This window comes from Engraulis encrasicolus, chromosome 5 (assembly GCF_034702125.1).
Source record: "Engraulis encrasicolus isolate BLACKSEA-1 chromosome 5, IST_EnEncr_1.0, whole genome shotgun sequence".
Lineage (NCBI taxonomy): Eukaryota > Metazoa > Chordata > Actinopteri > Clupeiformes > Engraulidae > Engraulis > Engraulis encrasicolus.
The window spans coordinates 25,583,154-25,607,772 of record NC_085861.1 but is presented as its reverse complement, the minus strand read 5'-3'; the positions used below and the strand labels follow the sequence as shown (position 1 = coordinate 25,607,772).

The 24,619-nt window shown below is 42.3% G+C and overlaps 1 protein-coding gene across 2 annotated transcripts in view; it reads right to left on the bottom strand.

The window, feature by feature from the left end:
- cep162 (centrosomal protein 162) overlaps positions 1–24,619 on the bottom strand; it is a 113,732-nt gene that overhangs the window by 79,458 nt on the left and 9,655 nt on the right. For both annotated transcript variants that reach the window (XM_063199016.1, XM_063199017.1), the window contains exons 4-11: positions 23,872–24,060; positions 20,147–20,333; positions 18,087–18,184; positions 15,485–15,558; positions 10,958–10,988; positions 9,810–10,007; positions 9,424–9,624; positions 8,471–8,552 (exon numbers count right to left, since the gene is read on the bottom strand). In XM_063199016.1, the coding sequence (XP_063055086.1) occupies positions 8,471–8,552; positions 9,424–9,624; positions 9,810–10,007; positions 10,958–10,988; positions 15,485–15,558; positions 18,087–18,184; positions 20,147–20,333; positions 23,872–24,060 (1,060 nt within the window). The remainder of the gene's footprint in view (positions 1–8,470; positions 8,553–9,423; positions 9,625–9,809; positions 10,008–10,957; positions 10,989–15,484; positions 15,559–18,086; positions 18,185–20,146; positions 20,334–23,871; positions 24,061–24,619) is intronic.

Sequence of the window (24,619 nt, the reverse complement as noted above, 5' to 3'; positions counted from 1 at the left end):
CAGCATTCAGAGAAGACAGGGTTGAAAGAATAAGCTCAGTAAATGTTGTTTTTTTTTAAACGTTCAAGCATCAAAGGGTATGTTGTAGCTGTATATGATGTCAACTAGTGGCTAGCATGTGTTGAGGAATGTATGCCGAGCACTGGAGAGGTGAAACTGAACTTCCTGCATCCTCATGGACCATCTCCATTCTTCACATATTCCGATAGACATGCGGTCATGTGATATTACTATGGTATCACCATATTATTACTAGGTGATCTGTATGATGCCATATTTCTCAATCCCATTATCTCTAATAAAGAATAATAAAGAACCGAACACCAGCATTTCAGGGGTTGTTCATGACATTGCAGGCTACGTTTAGACAAGGAACTGGCCATTTAAAAACATAACTTTTTTTGATATTCAATTTTTAATTTTTCAATTTATCATAATTCATATTCTGAGGGTTGTTGTATTCCATGCTGTTTCTGTAATTTGTAGAGCCAGAAAAGAGCTTTCAAATAACACCACAGACATCTGATATAATCAATGCTGAATGTATAGTGTCCTACCCTCATATGTAAACCTTTGCTGGTCTGTTTCTCCCTTAATATTGGTGTCAGATTCACACAAATGCAGCTCTGGGATGCTACCTTGCTACTAAACAGGCACAGCAAGTATGATTGAAATCTATGATGGTCGGGTCCCAAAGTGTCTGATTTCACGTGAAATGACCCAACTATTAATTATCAACATACAGTACTTAATGGTCAGCGTACATTATTTCTTGTTGCAAACACAGGCAAGTGACCAGCGAAATCTGGCTTCTCGGTCAATAACCCAATAAACCCAATGAAGCATTTAATTCAAAATAATTGGCTACCCCTGCACAAAGCTCTCGCTTATACACTGCATACATACGTACTAGCATAGCTTGGCTAAGAGCCTCATTATCTGGCATTATCTGTAGACACTGTGTTGATACCACGGGCAATGCGGATGACCTTGCAGCCAATGCACTGAAAGGAAACAGAGTGCTGTTTTTATCCTCAACCTCTAATGAGCTGTTTTCAGCAGAGATACACCGGCAAAGGCCAACTCTGATGCTGTTATTGAGTTCTCCCTGCAGCATTGAGCTTAAACAATAAGAGTGAAGACCTCAGCCAACTTTCTCCATCTACCTTGCCCTTAGATTACACTGTGTGTAGTTAAGGACAGAGTGAGTCCCCTCAGGCTACAAGGCTATGGTTATGGATTTTCTGAGCTCTTTAAAAAACTTCCGAAACAAGCAATGCCTTGGGAATGCTTGGCTAGATCGCTAAGGTTTTCTTCCCAGCATGCTTTCACACATTCATTTAACGATGTCTTCAGAGTGCGTCTCATCCCATCCTAACACGATCCCAAGCTGCAGCTATACAGTAGTCCTCTTGAGATGCATCCACAGGCAGCATACTAATTAGTGTAAACAATCACAGATTGGATCCACTGGGCACTCAGACCGTTCCTTATTTCAACCCTTCTATGCAGAGCCTATGTTTTTTCCCCTAATTGCTTTACTAGGGTAGTCACATTGAGGCAATTGCCTATTTTCCAAATGAGCCCTAATTACAACCTTACTGTCACCATAATATAGCTCAGCTTTTTCAGCAAAAAGTGATTAGGATGCCAGCGATCCCATCTGAATGAAATGGCAACCTATAGTTGTGTTCTCTCCATTGCTCCAGGCTCTCGTCAGCCTTCAGTTCCACTGCCATGTCAAATCCCTTTGGATTCAAGTAAATGCTGAATGTAAAGCCGTGTCAATCAAGTATTAAAGGGGTATACCACTATTTTGGGGATTAATACAGTTAAAATCGTTGGCTGACTTCCGGCCGAGACGCTGACAAGATGGCAGCATGAGGAACCAGCTCCCGGATAAATAGGCTAATTGAAATATGCACCCTTAATATGAGAATTGTAATTGAGAGATACGTCATTGCATGAAAAGGACGATTATGTCAAACAAACAAAAAAAAGATAAGGAGAAATCTGGTCTACGTCCAGCAACATTACAAAATCGGACTAACAACTCTCGAAATAGCATGGCTGGAGCTGAGGCTAACCAACAGGAGGACACCACTAGCATGATTCTGCAAGAATTGCGAGATTTTCGCCGGGACAATAAAACGCAACTAGACGACATAAAGGAAGAAATAACCAAGACGAACACCAGACTAGATGAGGCAGAAGAAAGAATCAGTAAAACCGAGGACAGAATTCAAAATATGGAGGACATAGTCGCAGAAGTGATAAAACTCCAAGAGAATTTGGAAGCTAAGATAACAGATCAAGAGAGCCGTTCCAGACGAGAGAATATCCGCTTTTACGGGATACCAGAGGGAGCCGAGGATGACTCCCCGTCTATGATTGAGTTTGTCGAAAAATTGCTTGGTGACAATCTAGGCATTACGGACACCACAAACTTCCGTATCGAGAGGGCACACCGGTCGCTTGGAACTAAACCCCCACCTACTGCTCAGCCGAGATCCATTGTGGTGAAGTTTGCCAGTTTCAGAGTCAAAGATACCACTCTGCGCGATATATGGCAAAAGAAGGGGCTGGACTGGCAAGGATCTAAAGTGAATGCCGACAACGACTACCCGCCACGCATAATCCAAAAGAGGAAAGAATATGCCGAGGCCAGGAGAATCTTGAAAGACAGAGGTATCAAATTCAACACGGTGTTCCCGTCCAGGCTCCATGTCAAGTATACAGATGGACCCGTGACTTACGAGACCGTCGAGGAGGCGACGCGTGACATGCACGAGAGGGGCTTCCCAGTCGAGGTTATCAAACCACCCGAGACGCTGATGGGGCGACTACGGCAGCTGTCCTGGCAGAAGAAAAGACGTGCGACCGACAGAACCTCTACATACAGAGCGAAACTACAAGTGTTCAGGAGGGGATCCCCTCCCGCAAACGCAGATGAGTAACAAGATTATTTATTCATCATGCTGAACCGGTGAGTTATGTTTGATTAATAGACAATGATGCTGATAAACATGCAAGGACGCTTAATTAAGGGACTGCTTATTGACTGTTGAATTTAAAAATGATTATCCGGGTCAACCTTGGACACTGGACTCTTCTTGCTCTACCATTCGCGAGGGCCCTCCTTCTCTGTATGGAGAGGGGGGCTTACCCTTCGAGCCACCTACTATCATCTGGTGGAGGGTCAGGAGACAGACCCATATTGTGGAAGACCGAATATTGAGTTGCTATTATTATTTTTGTATTGATATTTTTTCAAATGTTTTTGTTTTGTTTGTTTGTTTACAGTCGTTCTTAACTGTAAAGGGGAAGTCTTACAATTTTACAGAAGAAATGCTAGTGGATATAACTTAAATGCAGAGTATTCGAATAGCCTCTTACAATGTTAATGGTATGCATAGTCCTATTAAGAGGGGGAAAATTTTGTCACAATTGAAGAAAGATAGAGTACAGATAGCTTTCCTTCAAGAAACTCATCTGAATGCTTCAGAACATGCTAAGTTAAACAAAATGGGATTTAAACAGGTGTACTCCTCATCCCACGTCTCAGGACGTAGAAGGGGGGTGGCAATATTATTGGCAGGGGGGCTGAATTATGAGCATTTATCAAGGATTTCAGATACAGAGGGCAGGTTTGTCATGACAATAGGAAAACTGGAGGGAACACTTATTACTCTACTAAATGTATACTCCCCCCCTAGGCAGCAATTGGGAATTCTATAGGAAAATAATTGATTTAATGGCTACAAAATCACAGGGACCGGTTATCTATGGAGGGGATCTCAATGTGCATTTAATTCCTAAATTAGATGTATCACGGGGCAATTCAGACTCAACTCTTATAAGTAAGAAAATGAATGCATTAATGAAGGAAATGGGGATAGTGGATGTTTGGAGAGAGCTTTTCCCCACCAGGCGTGACTACTCATACTACTCCACACCACATGCAGTCTACACCAGAATTGATTATTTTCTTACTTTTAGTAGGGACTTGCACATGGTAGAACAATGTAGCATTGGCTCTATGACTCTGTCTGACCATAGCCCTATATATTTGACTTTAAACCTCAACGGAGAACGAAGAGAAACACTGTGGAGACTAAATTCATCCATTTTGAACAATGTGGGCATAAAAGAAAGTCTAAAGACGGAGATTAACACCTATTTAGAAATCAATGATAATGGGGAAGTTACGCCAAATATTCTCTGGGATACGCTGAAGGCAGTCATGAGAGGCAAAATTATCTCTATTACATCACATATGAAAAAACTCAGAACACAAAAGTTACAAGACTTGGAAAGTGAACTAAAACAGTTATTAAGAGCCCATAGTCATACTTCAGACGCTCAGACTAAACAAGAAATTGATAAACTAAGAAAACAGATACAAGATATAAGTACATTAGACACACAAAACAAGTTGACATTTCTTAAACAGCGATACTATGAGGTAGGGGGGAAGGCCGCAAAACTTTTAGCATATAAACTAAGGAAGCAGCAGGCAGATAATTCTATACACAAGATAAGACATGCAGAGTTAGGAACAATAGATCACGGATTGAAGAACATTCAAGAACATTTTGAAAATTATTATAGGACTCTCTACTCTCAACCGCAAATTGATAATGCTTCAGAAACGGACTCATTTCTTGCTTCATTGCACCTACCCTCAGTATCAGAGGAAGAAAACAAAACTTTAATATCAGAAATAACAATTGAAGAACTGAATTCTGCTATTTCCAGATTGAAGGCTGGTAAAACACCAGGCACAGATGGATTCACTGCTGAATGGTATAAAGCGCTACGCGAGCAACTAGCCCCAATATTATTGAGAACTTATAATTGGATCCTACAAGAAAAGAAAATACCACCCTCCTGGAGAGAAGCGATAATTTCCCTGATTCCTAAGGAGGGAAAAGATAAACTTGAATGTGGCAGTTATCGCCCCATTAGTATCCTTAATGTAGATTATAAATTGTTCACTTCAATATTGACACATAGGATAGACAAGATTTTACCCAGACTTATCCATACAGACCAGACAGGTTTTATCAAACAGAGACAGACACACGACAACTTGAGACGCACATTACATATTGTTAGCCATATTACTCAACAGAATACAGAAGCACTACTCGTAAGTTTGGACGCAGAGAAAGCGTTCGATTCCGTGCGTTTATCCTTCCTATATAGGGTGCTAGCAAGATTTGGTTTTCACAAATCCATCATAGCAATATTCCAAGCCCTTAATGATTGTCCCACTGCAAGAATTAAAGTAAATGGCGCTCTATCTAGATCTATTACTCTGGAACGAGGGACAAGACAAGGATGCCCTGCCTCCCCCCTCCTCTTTGCCCTGTTTATTGAACCACTGAGCCAGTGGATTAGGCAAAATGGTAATATTAAAGGGATAAGAATGAATGCTGACGAACATAAGCTTGCGCTATTCGCAGACGACGTCTTAATTTATCTAACGCAACCCACATTAACATTCCCCAAATTGATGGATACATTACACAGATATGGGACATTTTCAGGATATAAACTGAATGTGCAGAAAACTCAAGTCCTCTCATGCAACTACACCCCACCCGACCATATATCAAGGAAGTATAACCTGAGATGGGACGCGGATTACATAAAATATTTGGGAGTTAATATCCCTAAGGACATTAGAAAATTGGTTGATTTAAATTACACTCCTTTAAACATCAATATTAGAGCGGACTTGCAAAGATGGACACTTATCCCTTTCCTAAGTTTACATTCTAAAGTTGAATCTATCAGAATGAACATACTCCCGAGATTATTGTACCTTTTTCAAGCACTTCCAGTAGAGGTGCCTACCCATCAGTTTATTGAATGGGATAAACTTATCTCAAGGTTCCTGCGGCAAGGCAAAAAACCTAGGACTAGATATAAAACATTGCAGTTAAATAAGGGAAAAGGAGGCCTAAACCTTCCCTGCTTGCGTGACTACTACTACGCAGCCCAGTTGAGACCCTTGGTGTGCTGGTCCAGCTCCAATTATGTTGCTAGGTGGAAGGATATTGAAAATGATATATCTGGTGAAATTCCCCTTGCGGCTATTATTGCAGATAGTGAATTACAAAAGAATGTGCTAAATCTAAACAACCCCTGGATAAATGCAGGCCTGAAGGTTTGGCAGAGGATAATAAAATCCTGTGATATTGAAAAGCCACTCAGAAAGCTGAAATGGTGCGCATTTGACACAGACTTTCCTCCAGCAAAATTGGACGCCAGATTCCAAATGTGGAATGAAAAGGGGTTAACAACATATACCACCTTTGCAGTGAGAGGGAATTTTAAAAGCTTTGAGGCAATGCAGAATGACCATGGTCTGCAACGGCAAGACTTTTATAGATACCTCCAAGTCAGACACCACTACAATCAAAATATAGCAATAACTCAAGAGGCGGTAGGAAAGGAGGTGTTAGAAGTGTTTGAGAAAGCGTCTATCTTACAAATTTGTTTCAAAGTTGTTTCTAGGGTGTATAGTGCCCTCCGCAGAGCCAAGTTAGATGATTCACTTTATATTAAAGAAAAATGGGAAAGGAAAGTGGGATTCAACTTACAGCTGAGAACTGGGAAAGTCTTTGTTTCCTGCAATGGCAGACCACATGTTCTAATTCTTGGCGAGAATTTAGTTGGAAAAATCTGTCAAGATTCTTTATTACTCCCTTGCAACAGCGTAAACAAAGGCCTGGTATTAGATGCTGGAGAGCTTGTGGCCTCATTGAGGCCAACCATTACCATGTCTTTTGGGAATGTCCTGTCTTGGCAACATACTGGCAAGAAATACACACACACCTGGAAGCTGTTTTTCAGGTCAATATCCCGTTCCGGTTCGACACAATGTTTTTAGGAAGTATGGACCTGGAGGACTGGAATCACAATGATAAAAGACTACTACTAATGCTTTTAACTGCAAGTAAAAAGGCTATTACTAGGAGATGGTTGAAACCAGATCCTCCTCAATTAAATGATTGGCTAGACGTTATCCACGACATGTACGTGATGGAAAAAATGACATACTCATTAAGAATCCAAATTGAAAAATTCTCTGGAATTTGGATCAAGTGGACTGAATATATTTCACACATAAGAGAGGACTTTTGTTAGCTAAATTATTTTACCCTCTGTCTTTTCTTTTTGATTTTTTATTTCAATATACTAAAATTGTATATACAAAGTAACGATTGAAATGCTATGTAAAATGTAAGCTCCCCATGTTCATGTTCTTTTAATTTTCTCTTTTTTATTTTACATTATGTGTAAAAACTGTATAAAACTTTAGGCCTTCAGTGGAAGACTGATATGTGTAATGCAACTAACATATTCTTGTGCCTAAATAAAAAAACAATGACAAAAAAAAAAAAGAATATCGTTGGCTGGGGTTTATAAAGGTGGTAAAGTGTCTTATTTTTCATGTTAAGCGTTGTCTTGCTGTAATACAAGTTAAAAGAGGGAATATGTCGCTAAGCTAGTGAAAGTCAATGGATCCGTGTAGCATTGTAGCATGCTACACGGATCCATTGACTTTCACAAGCTTAGTGACATGCTCCCTCTTTTAATTTGTCTTAAAGCAAGACAACGGCTTACATGAAAAATAAGACACTTTACCACCTTTATAAACCCCAGCCAACGATTTTAACTGTATTAAGCCCCAAAATAGTGGCATAGCCCTTTAAGGTAGCGTGGAAAAGTGAGATACCCTACACGCTCCTGTACTTCACAATCTGGTGCGTCACAGGAAAGGATTAGTAATTGCAGACAAAGAAGAGTCTCACCGGAGCTTCCTCAGATGTGAAAAAAATACTGTTTTATAATTGGGCAAGTGCCAAGACTAACGTTTTGACCAAACGACCCATTAAAACATTTCGACATGTGAAGATGCTCCGGTGATTCTCTTCTTTGTCTTCAAGTATTAATGTAGCTCGGCTCGTCTCGTCTCTGCGCCATCAGCAGTGTGCAAGTTGGAACTTCTTGTTGGAACTGCTCGTTTCAACTGGCAAGTGAGAGCTGCTGGTGGGTTGCTAGTCTGAACCACAATGTTGAGATGTAAAAACCTGTAAAAATGCAGGCCGCACACTGTCCATTCCACCAGCAAGAAACTTTAATGCAAAACATTTTGGTCATCCAACCTTCTTCCGGTTAAGTAAAGGATGACCGAAACGTTACATTTAAGCGTCAGGGTGCGGGATCTTTCTTACACTTAAATGTCAACCTATCTGGGGTAATATCGTACTGTACGCACCTGTAAAACTTGAGGCGTGCAACAGAGCCCTTTTTGAAAAGGCCAGAGTAGATGCCTGTACACTTGACCAGAGATAGCACAGCATTAGCACTGGGGCCATTACCAGAACCAAACTAGTGGAGAAGGGGGGATTGTGTATTAGTGCCCTTTCTAATACCAGGGTAGGTTCATACCAACCTGACGGGTTGAAGGGAAAAGCCGCGGGTGAAGCTGGAGTCTGGACCAATGGGGCGCATCAGTTCCTCAGCAGTGGGCAGGTCTGCAACCCAAAAAAAGCCAAGTACAACCATCTTTTTCAACAGCCAGTGAATCTCCAACACGTTTCATCCCATTTTCTATTATTTAATCTCATGAGAAATGTGTGTGTGTCAAATTGTTAATGTGTAAGGAGGTGTGTGTTTGTGTACGGTGTACGTAGACAACGTATGTGAGAATGTGTGTGTGGGTTTAACAGATAATAAGATCCCAAAAGCATCTGTGTGTGTGTGTGTGTGTGTGTGTGTGTGTGTGTGTGTGTGTGTGTGTGTGTGTGTGTGTGTGTGTGTGTGTGTGTGTGTGTGTGTGTGTGTGTGTGTGTGTGTGTGTGCTCTGCTAATGAGACCATTCTGAAAGTTTGTGCTTGTTTGCCCTAATTGGACCAAACTTCCTCGTCCACTGTCTTCCACCTCTAACTCAATAATAAGCGAATTTGGACATGCTTTCCCCATCTTTTGAACCATGGCTGCCGTTGAGAAATAGCTAGGTTTCGAAATGCAGTAGAAGCAGACAATAACAGAAATAACAGAAAATAACCATTTTGCGACATTTTTCTCAGACAGATGAAAAGACTCAGGACGGCTAATGTCATCCAGTGTGATACGAAACCAGTAAATAGCAACGTCGGCTTTTAAACCTTCTAATCAATAAAGTTATTTCTGAGGGACAGATAGGCATGGGTGCGTGCGTGCGTGCGTGCGTGCGTGCGTGCGTGCGTGCGTGCGTGCGTGCGTGCGTCTCATATCATTCTGTGGTCGAGACTGCTTTGAGTGTCGAGGTGAAAAGAAGCAATGATGGAGACAAAGTGTTACGTGTGAGCATGTGCGTATGAGCATGTCTGTGTGTGGGTGTGTGCGTGCGGGCGTGCACCCTACCTGATTCTGTGGTGGAGACAGGTTTCAGTGTGGAGGTCAGGGGGGGCATTAATGAAGACAGGGTGTTCCCAGTGCCTCCTCCCAGCGGTCCCACTAATGAACTTTGATCTTTGACCTCCGACTCCTCCAGGTGGCTCAGCTGCTTGTACGCCTCCTGCAAGGCCTCCACCTCACTGGCCCCACTCTGCCCGTACGACACACCTGTGTGTGTGTGTGTGTGTGTGTGTGTGTGTGTGTGTGTGTGTGTGTGTGTGTGTGTGTGCGCGTGTGTGGTCAGAGTAAGAGTAGAGAGAGAAAAGCGATTATTGTCAATAATAATAGACGACAATACAAACACACAACAATAATAATAATGACAGGCCAATCAAGAGTCCATTATGGCAAACCTGCGGGGGCTTCGGCAGCATGTTCTTCCTCCTCATCCTCCTTCCCCGCCGGCTTATTATCCTCCTTTACCACCTCCTCCTTCTTCTCCTCCATCTCCTCTTCCTCTTCCTCCTCTTCCTCATTTCTGCTGCTGTTCTCAGAGTGTTCTGCCGGGTGCACTGCCTCATCCCCAGAGTTGAATGAGTCATGAAGTGACACTAAAGGCAACGAAAACATGTTAGACACATAGTATGTATGCACACGCACACACACACACACACACACACAAACACACGCACAAACACACGCACATGCATGCAGTACTCAAATGCTATCTGGCATGTACACACACACATGGACGCTCACAAACACACACACACACACACACAAATGAAATGCTACAGGTGAAAATGTCTCTCTGACACGCATACGTGTACATGCATCCATGTGTACACACACACACACACACACACACACACACACACACACACACACACACACACACACACACACACACACACACACACACACACACACACACACACACACACACACACACACACACACACACACACACACACACACACACACACCTCTTCTCAAACGGCATGTCTGTTCCCATCCTTCATACACACAAACCAAGATACAGTAAGGCAAACAATGTCCTTTAGCCTAAGGCAGAAATATCCTGTTTTTTAAGTATGCGCATTAGGGCTGGGTATTGCAGCCATGTTCCTGTATCGATTCGATTTTGATTCTTAGGGCTTTGAATCGATTAATCACGATTCGATTCGATTCATTCCGAATCTATTCAATCCGTTCCCTTCTTGGTGCCAGGATTTCCCCCAAAGGATGCTGTTGCCTATTTTTATTATATAAAAATGTCAAAGGGCTGTGGCTTGACAGTGTTAACAGATTGCTAATTTGTAATAAGTAGGCCTAGGCCTAATTGACTAATACCTACTGGGTATTTTCCATAGACCTAAATTAAACAAAAAGAACAAAAAGAAAAAGAACAAAAAAAAAATCGATTTTGTGCCCTGCGAATCGATTATGTGAATTTCGATTCGATTCGGTAGATTATTGATTAACTCGATTATTTTACCCAGCCCTAATGCGCATGCACATTACACGTACACAACACTGTGGGGAAAGGAAAGAATGTTACCTTTAGCGAGCATCCCAGGCCTATCTGGAGTCTGAAAGGGAGATGAAGAGATAACCACGTCAATTCAACTTCACCTTCAACTCCTTCCATAACCAAGAGCAGCGTAGAAAGAGCACATCATTCATTAACTCCATTCATCTTTCCATTTCATCTAAGACTCAAGACTTGTATCGCCAAGATTGAAGACTGAATCACATTTTCATGTACAAAAAAAACTACCGGTAAGTAAAGGTATTATTGGACCAGTATTCCACTCCCCTGCATCCAGACAACATCTCTGTTCTTCAGCCTGCCACCCACCCCACTAGACACCCACCACTCCTAATCCCACTGCACTAATACCCAGAAGACAAAAAGGAGACGGCAATCATGTCTGTCTACTGCCACACATCCAGACATCTGTTCCTCTGGCCTTCAACCTCACCAAAGGGCACAGCAGAAAAAAATCCCCAACGGTGCCCTTTCAACCTGGACACAGACACAGGCAGTTGTCATGGCAGCACATAGCAGAAACCTAAGAGTGCCCACTAGTGCAGTGGTTTTCAAAGTGCGGGGCCGGGGACCCCCTGGGGGCCGCCAAGGGGTACTAGGCGGGGCGCTGTAATTTGGAAGAAAAAGTATGGCACAAAACAGAAACAAAAAAAGAATGATGTATACCAAAATAAATAATAAAAAAGCTCAAATATTCTCATCAGTCAAGAACTGCATTATAATAAGCTGCTGCATCTCCGAGCATCACTACTATTGTTGTTATTTTTTATATATCCCTGTGGGGCACAAAGGGGACACAAAGACATAGATAGACTATGGCTGTCAAAGGTGGTGCACAGTCCATGTCAGTATATGGGGGGCCTTGTCATGGTTAAGTTTGGGAACCCCTGACCTACCTGACCAAGTGTGTGTAACGGAGGCTAACTAGCATAGAGTTGGCGTGGTCCGGACGTTGGTAAACCTCCTCCGATAGCCTCATACAGTCTCGTGCCGTTGGGCCGAGAGACTAGTCTCTTGGCCCAGCGGTATCGTACTGTGTCTCCCATTGCCGGACTGTTGTAGTTGACGAGATCGCACGTTCGATCCCCGAGGGGGGTGAACAGGTGCAAGATGAGCTCCATCACATGTGGTACTTCATGGTGTACCAACGGGTACACCACTTCAGTCCCTTCATAAAACTAGTGATTTTTATAGTGCATTAGTAAATGGATTTTTGTAACACTGTGGCATCCATGACGTAAATACAGTATAAAGATATAAATACACACACACAGAAGTTGACAAAACAGTGCCAACAGGAGATGAATGAAAAAGTACATTTCTAAAACTCAAAGAAAAATCTTTGTGAACCTCTTTGCAGAATCCCAGGCAGGCACAGATGAAAGAAGGCAAAGAGGATGAATCAGGACTCTCACATAAGGCTACATACCGCAGCTCTATGGCCTCTCATTATGGCCGTCTACCCCTTTTCATTTGATTTAGCTAAAACACATTCTGTGGTCACTTTGAAACGCTCGCTTGGATTGAGGTTCAATGGCTGAAACAGCGACGGTGAGTCATGATTTAGAGTGCATCCGGAAAGTATTCCCAGCCTTTGCTTAATACTTTGTAGAACCACGTTTGGCAGCAACTACATTCATTTTTTCATTTCGAAATGAAAAGGGATTAAAAGGGACAAACAAATTTTCTTTAGATGGCGTCAAGCATGTGTGGTGGTAAACAAGTGAATTTTACCAAAAAAGTGCATCATCTGGCTAGTCAAGCATGGTAGTGGGACTGACATGGTTTGGTGACGCATGAATGCAGTCAACATTGGAAATCTGAATTACACCTAAAGAAACATGCATGTCAACATGCACTGTGACTATAGAAGCAGACCATGACACTCTCCATAGGATTTCATTCAAAACTCACACACCCATCTATTTTAGCCAGGTGCAGACTCAAAATGTAAAATTTCAACGTAAAGAAAGGTTGAAACACACACCGATGACCTCCCTTTTAATCCGTTTTCAAAAAATGAATGTAGTTGCTGCCAAAGGTAAGTATGCCAAGTATTAAGCAAAGGCTGTGAATACTTATGTAAATATGATTTCTTTTTGTTTTAATTTCAATACATTTCCAAAAACTCTCGACCTGTTTTTTTAGCATGGTCATAATGAGGTATTTATGTTACATTTTGACGACGGAGATTAATTTAATACAATTTGGAATAAGGCTGTAACTAGGCATGGTACGGTTTGCGTTGCAAACCGAGACCGTACGGTTTGCATGTCACGGAACGGGGTAGTGGGCAACCGCACGGTGCCCACGGTTTCAAAAAAAAATAAAAAATAGAGTGACCACCGGCGGACGACGCTATTAAAATCCTACTACTTTTACAAGCATAAAACACAAAGACTACGTAGGATATTGAGTGTGGAAAGACTGATTTCTATCCAACTGAAAGACATAATGTAACAGCATGCGTCAGCTGACTAGGCTACAGTAGCCTACAAAGTGCAGGTCGGTCAGTAGCGTCACCCTCTCCCCCCTCTCTCTCCACGTTAGCGCAAGTGTCTGTTCCCAGCCTTTATGCTGACCATTTTAAATTAAATGAACATGAATTTACAAACAATGACAGATTAGCAGAACAACGTAGACTATGACTTACGTTACAGTAGCCTAGTGTAGGCTATATCCACGTGGCATTGAATGGGGATTCCGGACGGCAAAATGTGAGATAATTGAACATATCCATCAGATTCACTGTGCTGTCCTTAACTGCAATCAACTGTAGGCCTAATTATATGTAGCTAGTTAAACTCTGATGGACGGAAGGGGACTTTGTGCTGTTGCCTAGTTAACATTGATGTTTAACACTATAACAAAAATAAAAATTGACTGTTTTAAAAGGCTCAGCTTCACAGGAGTTTTGTGAAACATTCTTGTGCATACACTTCTAAAAAACGATCTTTTAAAATTATTTGTTACCTTAACTTTCACATTTTAACATAACATAACCCTATCACTTGTTCACTTAAAATTGAATTTGACTTCTGATTTTACTTCTATGCTTCTCACGGCCGGCAGTTTCATGATAGGAAGCAACTGATTCATAAGCGCAAAACTCGCAGAAAGCGGTATCAAAATAAAAGTCCAATTCGTTCTCAGTGTGTCATTAACCAAAATAGTCATACTACACTGACCTAATGGTCCCATTACCTACATGAGTGTAGCTGTTTTATTTTTACACGTCAAATGTGTTATAGCATGTAATATTTGAATATTTGTCAACTTAAAAGTTAGGACTTAGTTCTCCCTTTTTGTGAAATAAATGGAAGCATGTTAAAGGCCAACTTCCGATAAAACTCAGTTTTACTCACTCCTTTCGAAGATCGGACGGTCACTCCAAGTTAAACTCATTTGCAAGGCTCTCATAGCGGTGCGTCAACTCTCCTGGCTGTGTTTCCCGGTGTTTCCCAATTTACATAAATAATGCAGAGAAACGAGCGAATCACGAAAGCCTTTCTGTGTTTCGTCACGTCGAAAGAAGGCGTTGCCCACAAAGGTTTATATCGACCCATTTATCTAAAAACATGTCGAGTAATTTTTTTCTGCTTGTTTTCAAAACAAGCAACGTCTGGTGGCCCGAAACATAGCTTAGCTTAGCTATCAGCTGGTTGCTACTCTCAGGTACACACACAGCACAAAGCCTCATACATAAAGCCAGCTCACTCTGGTTGCTCCGTGCCTGCAGCAAGCCTAGGGGTCGCTGTCGAAAGAGCACAGCCCTGAATGGAGCCTGCACGCCTCCACTGGCGCCCCTATAGTGCAGTACCACCCGGGGAAGTGGCGACTCTGTTTCCCATTACATTCTCTCCAAGAACTGGAGGACTGAGCCAATCAGAGACGCGTTTCTTCGAGAGCAGGAGGAGTGAGCCAATCAGAGACGCATTTCCACATGAAACACGGAACACTCTCTCGTTTCTCCACAAGCCACCTTGCCAGCTTGCAAAAACGTCTTGAAACAAAGCAACCAGAGCGTTTTTTAAAACAGGACCAACGCGTAACACATTCAATAACATTGGGGAACACGGCAGTATTAATGAAATAACGTTGAGAGGCGATCTTTAAAATCATTGATATCTTTCCTCTTTCAGTTGGGTTAAATGAAGTCAAATTCAACATACCCATGATAAGCTTACATTTTCATTCAAATTTTTATATAATACATTTTATTAAAAAAAACAAAACAAAAAAACAGAACCGTGATATGGACCGAACCGTGACATTTGTGAACCGTACCACCCCTAGCTGTAACATAATAAAATGCGGGAAAAGTGAAGCGCTGTGAATACTTTCCGGTTGCACTGTATGAGCATGAAGCGGAAAAAGAGCAAAGGCCATTAGTGGAGTGGCTTCTAGCACTCGCTAGCAGCATTTCCCTACTGTTCTTCGAAAATATGGATTTTATATGTGGCTGTCTGGTAAAGGTCAAAGATAAACATGGCATGGTTTGTCTCTGTGTCTCTGTGTGTCTGTGTGTGTCCTTACCAACTCTGGTGACTTCTTGGCTCCTTGGCTGGCCTCGTCCTCATCAAAGTCATCACTGTAGTCTCCGGAGCCACCTGAGGAAATCAAACAGCAGTCAGTCAGTCAGTCAGTCAGTCAGACACACGCACGCACGCACGCACGACAATTGCGAGTGGAAAGGAATAACAAAATATATCATCTGAAGTGTTTTTCGTTACACTGTAACCTTGCGGTCGGGGCCTGAAGACGCAAGAATATGGAGAGGTGTGACGTGAAAGTGTATGGGACGTGGACATGTTTTTGCCTTTTTTGCAGTTTAAATGGACATTCGACCCGTGTCGTCTTTTCTCTGAGAGGAGTCTTCAGATTTTTGCATCTTCAAGGCCCGATGGCGGGCTTGCCATGTAAACGAAAGGCACTTTGGATAAAATATTTTTACGTTTCACCTCGCGTCCTTGTATAAACGGCCCCGAAGGTGAAACTTCCAATAACTATCCTGTGCCTTGCATATGTTTTTTTTTCAATGCTGCCAATACTGACCTGAGTTCACTGCCTTGTGCACTAGTGTTTAGCTTTATTTGTGTATCTACAGTTACTTCAAGAGTGGCTGGTGGGTATGGTGCTATGTTTTTGTGCCTGGGCACTCATGCTGGGAACACATACAAGAGAATTTAGCAAAGCGAAGCCAAATTCGCCATTCATGCCTATGAATACAAGGGAACAAGGGCGAAGCAAAGCAAAAAATATTGAGACAAGTTTAATATTATGCAAATGAGGAGTGAATTTCGCCTGCAACGGCCAATCAACTCCACAACATCAATGTTTCAATCGACTTGATTCACCATTATGAACATTTTTTGTGGGATTTTTATGCCCTCATTGGATAGGACAGTGAAGAAGAGGCCAGAAACGAGTAGGAGAGAGAAATGGGTAGAGTTGGAATATGACCCTGGCCACATATGGCCCCGGTAGCGAGCCTGTTTATGAATGGGTGTACTTGTGCATTGCCAAATAAAAGACGAAGAAAGTCCGCTTCGGGGAGTGGACTTTTTTTGTCTTTTATTTGTCCATGTCATTGTGGTCCTGCATCCAAGTCAGATGCTTGGATGTGCTGGCTTTGCACAAGCCAGCGATTATTCGCATGCACTATTAGAAAAGACTAGATTTGCGATGACAATTTTACGAGAGATCTGTGAAGACACTGCAGTTTCAGACACTGCATCAAACACTCACAATTACTGACTCAGAGTGAAAAACAGGACCTATGTACCGGTATGTGCAACATGAATCATCAATTTCACCAGGAGGCAATGGGGCACCTAAGTCACGCCCTCTACTTCCTGGTTCATGGGGCAGGGGGAGTCAAAAAATAATTACTGGGCTTGAAAATTAGTGTTTTTTTGACACCAATCCAAACCTTGGACCTCCACCTATGCATCACAAATCCAAAAATCACTCATTTTCAAGCCCAGTTATCATTTTTTGACTCCCTCTGCCCCATGAACCAGGAAGTAGAGGCCGTGACTTAGGTGCCCCATTGTCCTGTACAACAAAAAGTATGTGTCAACAAAATGAACTGAGTCGAAGGAGAAATCAACATTGTTTGAATGTCACTGAGTAGGGCTGAGTATCGCAGCCATGTTCCTGCATTGATTCGATTTCGATTCTTAGGGCTTTGAATCGATTAATCACGATTCGATTCGGTTCAATCCGAATCGATTCAATCCGTTCCTTTCTTGGTGACAGGATTTCCCCCAAAAGAGGCTGTAGACTATTTTTATATAAAAATGTCAAAGGGCTGTGGCTTGACAGTGTTAATGGACCAGTTCAGTCAATTTCAATATGCCGTTGTATTGCTCACGCTACCCTTGACTTGTCAGTACCCAGTGATGCCACATTTTTCGGCTCAGCCTTTTCCGAGATCTGTGCTATTCTAATGGGGGCAGCATTTGTTTACATTTGAATTTTTTAAAAAATAGGCCTACTCCAAATATTTCCCCAAAAGGTACCGCTGTTTGCTAGTTGTTGTTGATGTTGCATAACCTTTTGAATGTTTTTGGGAATAAATAAAAATGTTATTTTGAAATGTAAACAAAGCGCTGCCCCCATTACAATGACCAGGATCTCAGAAAAGGCTGAAGAAGAAGAGAAAAAAAACTCAGGTACTGACAAGTCCAGGGTAGTGTGAGCATTACAACTGCATGCTGAAATTGACTGAACTGGTCCTTTAACAGATTGCTAATTTGTAATAAGCAGGCCTAGGCCTAATTGACTAATAATACCTACTGGGTATTTTCCATAGACCTAAATTAAACAAAAAGAACAAAAAGAAAAAGTACCAATAAATCGGTTTTGTGCCCTGTGAATCGATTATGTGAATCTTAAATGAAATCAATCGATTATCGATTAAATGTATTATTTTACCCAGCCCTATCACTGAGTGTGTGCACTTTTATGAATGAGAGAACAGCAGTATGATTGCCAGTAAATGTGTGTGTGTGTGTGTGTGTGTGTGTGTGTGTGTGTGTGTGTGTGTGTGTGTGTGTGTGTGTGTGTGTGTGTGTGTGTGTGTGTGTGTGTGTGTGTGTGTGTGTGTGTGTGAGAGAGAGAGAGAGAGAGAAACCTGGAGAGGCTTTCTGGGCATCAGGTGGTTTGCTCTCCTTCTCCTTCTCCTCCTCCTCCTCCACCTCCACTTTTGTCTCCTCGGGCAAAGCTGTTCTCCTGCAAACGGCGGTCAGACGGATGAGTCATGCATGCTCACAGTAGAATAACACAACCCTTATTTAAGTGGGCCTCTGTCAGAGAAGTCTAGACACATACACGTCTTAACCCATTGGTGCCTGAAGCATCTGCAAAAATGCCTGAAGCACCTGCAAAAATGAAAGTTGCCCTCAGCCTATAAAAACCTAAATAGCTCAGCCTCTGAAGCACATAAAACATTAAATAAGTTGCATTTAAATGCTAAGACACTGATCCTTCGTTACAATGTGTTCATTCAGCTCTAACATGCCAACATTTTAATAAAAAAAATATCTCAAATCTCATGAGCCTGAATGTGTCATGCACCTCCAGGCACCAGGGTCAATGCTACTGCAACATCAAGCATCAATGTGTTAAAAGACCAGGCCATGGGTGGAAACCAAACTAGTTCCTCCTGTCCTCTTGCCTCGGTGTCGCACCAGCTCTGTGGAATACATAGATATTCACAGTTTTCCCGCTGTCAGCCTACTAGGCCGAGGAACTTTTGGAGGGGCTTATCCCTTTTTGCCGATTACCAAATCTGTGATAATGATCTTGGAACTGTCCTCTTTTTGCGAGATATAAAAAAAAAACCCTGATCAATGACGTCACTCCTTACATGACAAGGCCCGCCAAAAAATCCTTGATATGACTCAACTGAACACAACAGTCCTTTGCTTATTAAACTGATGTATGCTAGGCAACCACATCAGAAAAACAAAAAAGATATGGCCTTTATCTGTACTGTCAGCAGCACACATGTACTGTAAAAATAGACAATTATACAAGGTGAAGGTGAATTGGAAGGGAGCAAATCAAAAGCTTTAAGAGACACAAACACACACAAAAAAGATTTCAGTTGTGCAAACCTTTTTTGGAAGGACGCAGCACTCTCTATACAACCATCATTGAACAATACAGAAATAAATACACATCCACAAAATAGCAGATGTATTTGCCCAAAGGTGACATCTCTCTCCTTACCCTCATATCTCTTGCAGCCATATACACACAAAACACAAATGCAGGCACACGCGCACACATCCGACAGCACACAGACACGGATATGGACACACTTTTGCTCAAGGATTACATTTTCAGTTGTGGTAAAAAGGATTCTAGCTTTGAACACAGGAGGACACGACACAGAACTGAAGATCGCTTGTTGAAGTTAAGGGAATGTCAACCTGTGACGTCTTCAATCAGTGCACAGCAAAAAGGTAGGCAGTAAGAACACAAATGTGAATACACACACACACACACACACACACACACACACACACACACACACACACACACACACACACACACACACACACACACACACACACACACACACACACACACACACACACACACACACACACACACACACACACACACACACACACACACACCCTATTGTCTGCACCCATCTCGTGGCATTGATTTAATTCTGGGAACAGACTGTCTCCATTATGTACTGTGCGGTCTTGTGTAACAAACAGTTGTTACATGTCGCAATTAGTAGCGCTGTCATACGTGGTGCGCACTAGAGACCGACCGATTAATCAGACGATTTTTGCTATTTTTTAATAAATCGGCATCGGCCGATTTTCATATTTGGCCGCGCCGATTTTAAGTCGGGCACAGCTGCGGGCAGCTATCTTCTTGGATTGATCAATGCTGGTGACCAACAGTGTGATGTTTCACTCTAAAATATAGTAACGGACAAGTGAAATTTTAACAAAGAGGATGCAATTGATATTTTATTCATGTCAATTAAGTATAATACGATAGCATATCGGCCCTAAAAATCGGCCCGAAAAATCGTCTGGTCACATCGGCCATCGGCTGACTGACCACAAAATATTGGTATCGGAATCGGCCTTAGAAAAACCCATATCGGTCGGTCTCTAGTGCGCACGCAAGCGCGCGTGCGTGTGTGTGTGTGTCTGTGTATACCTGGGTAGGGTGGTGAGGGTGGATCCAGTGGAGTCCAGCTCGCGGTTGAGTCGTGAGTAGTCGATGGTGGAGTTGGCGCCGCCCTCCAGGCGAGCGAAGAAACGACGCCTCTCCTCCTCTTCCTCCTCCAGGGTGTCCAGACCGGAACGCACCACAGCATCTATAGGACCCGACGCCAATACAGAGTCTGGACACACACACACGCACACACACCACACACAGAGTGGACCAGAGACCACACAGCACAGAAAGAAAGAAAGAAAGAAAGAAAGAAAGAAAGAAAGAAAGAAAGAAAGAAAGAAAGAAAGAAAGAAAGAAAGAAACTCAAACACAGACACACAGATGTGTGCTCACCCACATATACACACACACAAGAAAGAAATACATGAGAAACATCCTAAAGCTGCACACTGATGACTAGTCAATCATTTAATACAATGACAGTGATAAATCCATAAAGACAACTATGTGAACACTGCAAGGTTATGGGAGAATAATGACAAGATTTCTCATGAAAACAGCCAGGCAAACAACACACACACACACACACACACACATACACACACACAGTGTGTGTTCCTGAAGGCTTTCTCGATAATGTCTATACTTTTCAAAGCGTGCTCCAAATTGACTGAAAGGCCAAGGGCCTGCATCTACACCAATCAGCAGGAGGAAAGCCTCTCTGCCTCTCTGCCTCTCTGCCCCTCTTCCACCAACCACCCCCCACCCCCCTTCTCTCTCATCACACAGGATATGTCCACTTTACAACCACTACCCGGTGCATGGTACTGCAGACAATTCGGTCGCTCACAACGAGTGAAACAGATAAAACGGTGAAAAGGTTAGACAACCGCCAATCACTTGTCTACAGGCACTCTACAGATTAACTCTTTTACCATGTCTGTTTGGTCTGTCCTTAGTTACCTCCAGTCCCTGCCCCGTCATTGCCCATTATACTGTGCGTATGCATTGCACACTCAATTACAGGTCATTACAATAATTATGGAGTGTAAAGGACTGCAAGTGAACTGTTAACAGTATTGTGTGACACATAATAGCGAGGCGATTCGAAAAGGTACACCGTTCAAAATGCACTTAATGAATTCATAGTTGGGTATGACTAACAATAATTACTTATTATCAACTTGGCACGGCTTGTGGGAGTCTTTTGAATGGCTTGTCTGCTTTCATAAAAATGAATAAATAAAAAAATAATGCTAATTAATAATAATAGTTGAATCATAATAATAATTTTAAAATAATTCTAGTTTTGTTCATTTCTAATTACTGCTTCCATAGCCTCTTAGTGCAGATGGGGTCACCGGTGGGCCTATTCATCATTTGCTGAAAACGCTCAATTACATCATAACAACATTGCCTAGACATTACTGAGAGCGGTTTGTAACAGATTAAGATAGCCATTACAATTTTGGACGGTGAGGTTATAACATAGGCTCTGCGGTAAGGGGTTAAACTACACAATCACTTGACTGAGCTCCTTGTGGTTTTTTTTAAATTATTATAATTACGAAGTATACCTCTTGCCAGCAGCATTTTCAAATAATTCAGTATAATGCATTTTATCTACCCTACAGTCACATTAACATTCAACAAAGGTCTTTATTTCTCACACCATTCTCACAGCCAGACCTTGCCAAAGTTTCTATTCCTGTGAAACTATTGAAGCTGCATGTTGTATGGATTACTCTCTTCAAAGGACTAATGGATTATTCTTTTCAAATATTCATTATATTTGATACCAGTCATTGTTATTATTATCCTCATTCTACTAGAGAGGCAAGTTCAACTTGAAGTTATGCTGAAAAAAGACGCCCTGAAAAGCTGGAGTATGATATATCAGGGCTTTTTCTAGGAATTTTTGGCATGAGGAAGCATCATGGCAGGTTGCGGGCCCCTGTGACTGAGAAATTTACTAGGGGCGCTCAAAAAAGTAATTTATATTTTTATTTTTTTTAAAAAGAAGTGTGAGGGCGCACCCGCGGAGGTATGAGGGTGGAGCACCCCTATTTCCCCGTTCAGAAAAAGCTTATTATATGGAATATATATATCATCATACATGTCCCCTCACCATAAACCTCCCTCACGTAGAGGAGGCTACAGTTTGCAGAGTGCAGCAGGGCACATGTGGAGAATGAGAAATGTGCTTTTGTACGAAGGTGAAAGCAATCGTGAACCTCATTTCAAAAACATCAGCACATCAACATTCAATCTCAGCAATGCGAAGGATAAAAGTCGCAGAGGAGTCCTGCACAAATGGGTCAGTTGTGCCCAGGGAGAGGGGGCCCCAGAATTGGGTTCACAGTACAGTACATTGAATGTTTTGGGTGAGGGGCCCTTTCAAATGACTTTTTACCCGGTTGGCCAAAGCTGTCAGGGGCCCTGGTTATGGTAACCATTATATGGGACATTGATATCAAATATGAATGACATCTATGATATGAAATGCTGACATTTTAGAACTATCTTCCTTTTGATGAATGGGTTGATACCATTTATGCATACTTCTCCAACTAGGGCAGAGTCATTAATGATACAAGAGCACACAAAAAACCTATTCCTTACACCGTCCATCAACACCACCCCTCACCCCACACCACCCAATATCTGCATCTGCGTAAGCGTGCGTCTGCGTAGTCCCATAATGCACACCGTAGCGCCTGTGGAAAGTTGTAAAAGACATTGAAAACACTAGGCTACTACTCTACTACAAAATTACCCAGTACCTTGGCCGTTATGACTTGGTCATTGCCAGTCTGGTTACAGCAAATTTCAGGGTTCCCACACATTTTTCATGAACAAATTCTAGCACTTTTCAAGCACATTCAAGCACCAAATTTTCAGTTTTCAGCACCTTTATTAGGTCGCGGTAAGGGGGTATGGTGGTCCTCCCCCAGAAAATGTGTTTTTAAGATGCAATTTCCTGCATTTTAATCAGTTTTAGGGTGTGGAATGGCAAATCCCATCTGACATCTCACTCCCTCAGATTTTGTATGTACCTGAACAATTTTAAAATTTATTTTTAGTTGTGATAGGCCACCGCTCATCTGTTTAGAAGGTGCAGGATTCAGTAGAATTTTCAGTATAAAAAGAAGACAATCCGCACACTTCAGGTCTATTTTTGTGCAAAGAAGCTTTACTTGAAAATTTATTTTTACAAATGTATTTTTATTATTTGGCTTACTGAGTTTGACTTGACACAATTTCAAGAATTTTCAAGCACTTCACCAAAAATTCAAGCATTTTCAAAAACCTTGTAATCACTTAATTGAAATTCAAGCATTTTCAAGGAATTCAAGCACCAGTGGGAACCCTGAAATGTATAACAGCGGCCATGTCTTTAACGGGTTAATGTAATTCAATAGTCTCCCCCCCACACACACACACCTCCCATCTGTCCTTTAGAATTGCTACATTTTAATGTGAAAGTTACATTACAGGAAAAGTAAATTCAAAACCTTTATTACCTAACCATATTACTGAATGCTGAATGCTGTTACTGAATTATGCTAACCGTTAACCTCTGGTTTTCCACTTTTTTATGCTAACACCCAACCGACACCCAATGGACTCGTATGGTGGGTTATCGAAAACAATCGAATCGCTGCCTTAAGAAATAAATATTGAATATATCGTCATGGAGGCTGTGATTTACACCCCTACCGCTGAGATGAATGGAAGGCGCCCCACCTCACCCCAGTGCTCACCATCAGGCTCCAGGCTGTCTCTGCTGATGAAGCCCATGCCCAGGGCTGACCTGTCCGCATCCCCCTGGCCCTCCTCCTCCTCCTCTGCAGCTCGCCTCCGAGGCCGCTGTTCCTCCTCCTCTTCCTCGTGGATGGGCTGGGTCTTCCGCAGAGACTTCCGGAAGCTTCTGCCTGAGCCCAGCAAAGACCCTACAGGCACCCAGACACACACACAGCAGAGTTCGATCAGACACACACACAGCAGAGTTCGATCAGACACACACACCAGCGATTCACTGAAGACCCTAGAGCAGAGGTGGCTAACCCGCGGCTCTCGAGCCGCATGCGGCTCTTTGCCTGGTGTCTTGCGGCTCTTGCGTTCATGTCCAAGTTTGTGTTAATCTCCCAGAAGCAATATGCATTGGAATTGCGCACACAAAGTTGATGTAGTACTATTGGATATAAGTGCCCTGCAGTTTTGGTACTGTAGTAGGCCTTGCCTAAATGTGTCCTGAATGATCACGTTGGTGTGTGACATTTGTTACTGCGAATACAAGACGTGATTTAGGCCTAAGCCTATGTTCTAAAAATAGCGCTTTATGACCGTGTCTTTCGCTGACTAGACAAAATAGCGGCAAAAATGTTTTAACCTGAAAGATTTGGCCATCACTCCTCAATAAGGTCAGGGAAATGTGCTGTCCACATTTGTAGATTCTATCGCTCGGATATGGTGGTTATAAATGTGCAAATTATATGAAGAGAAAGGCGT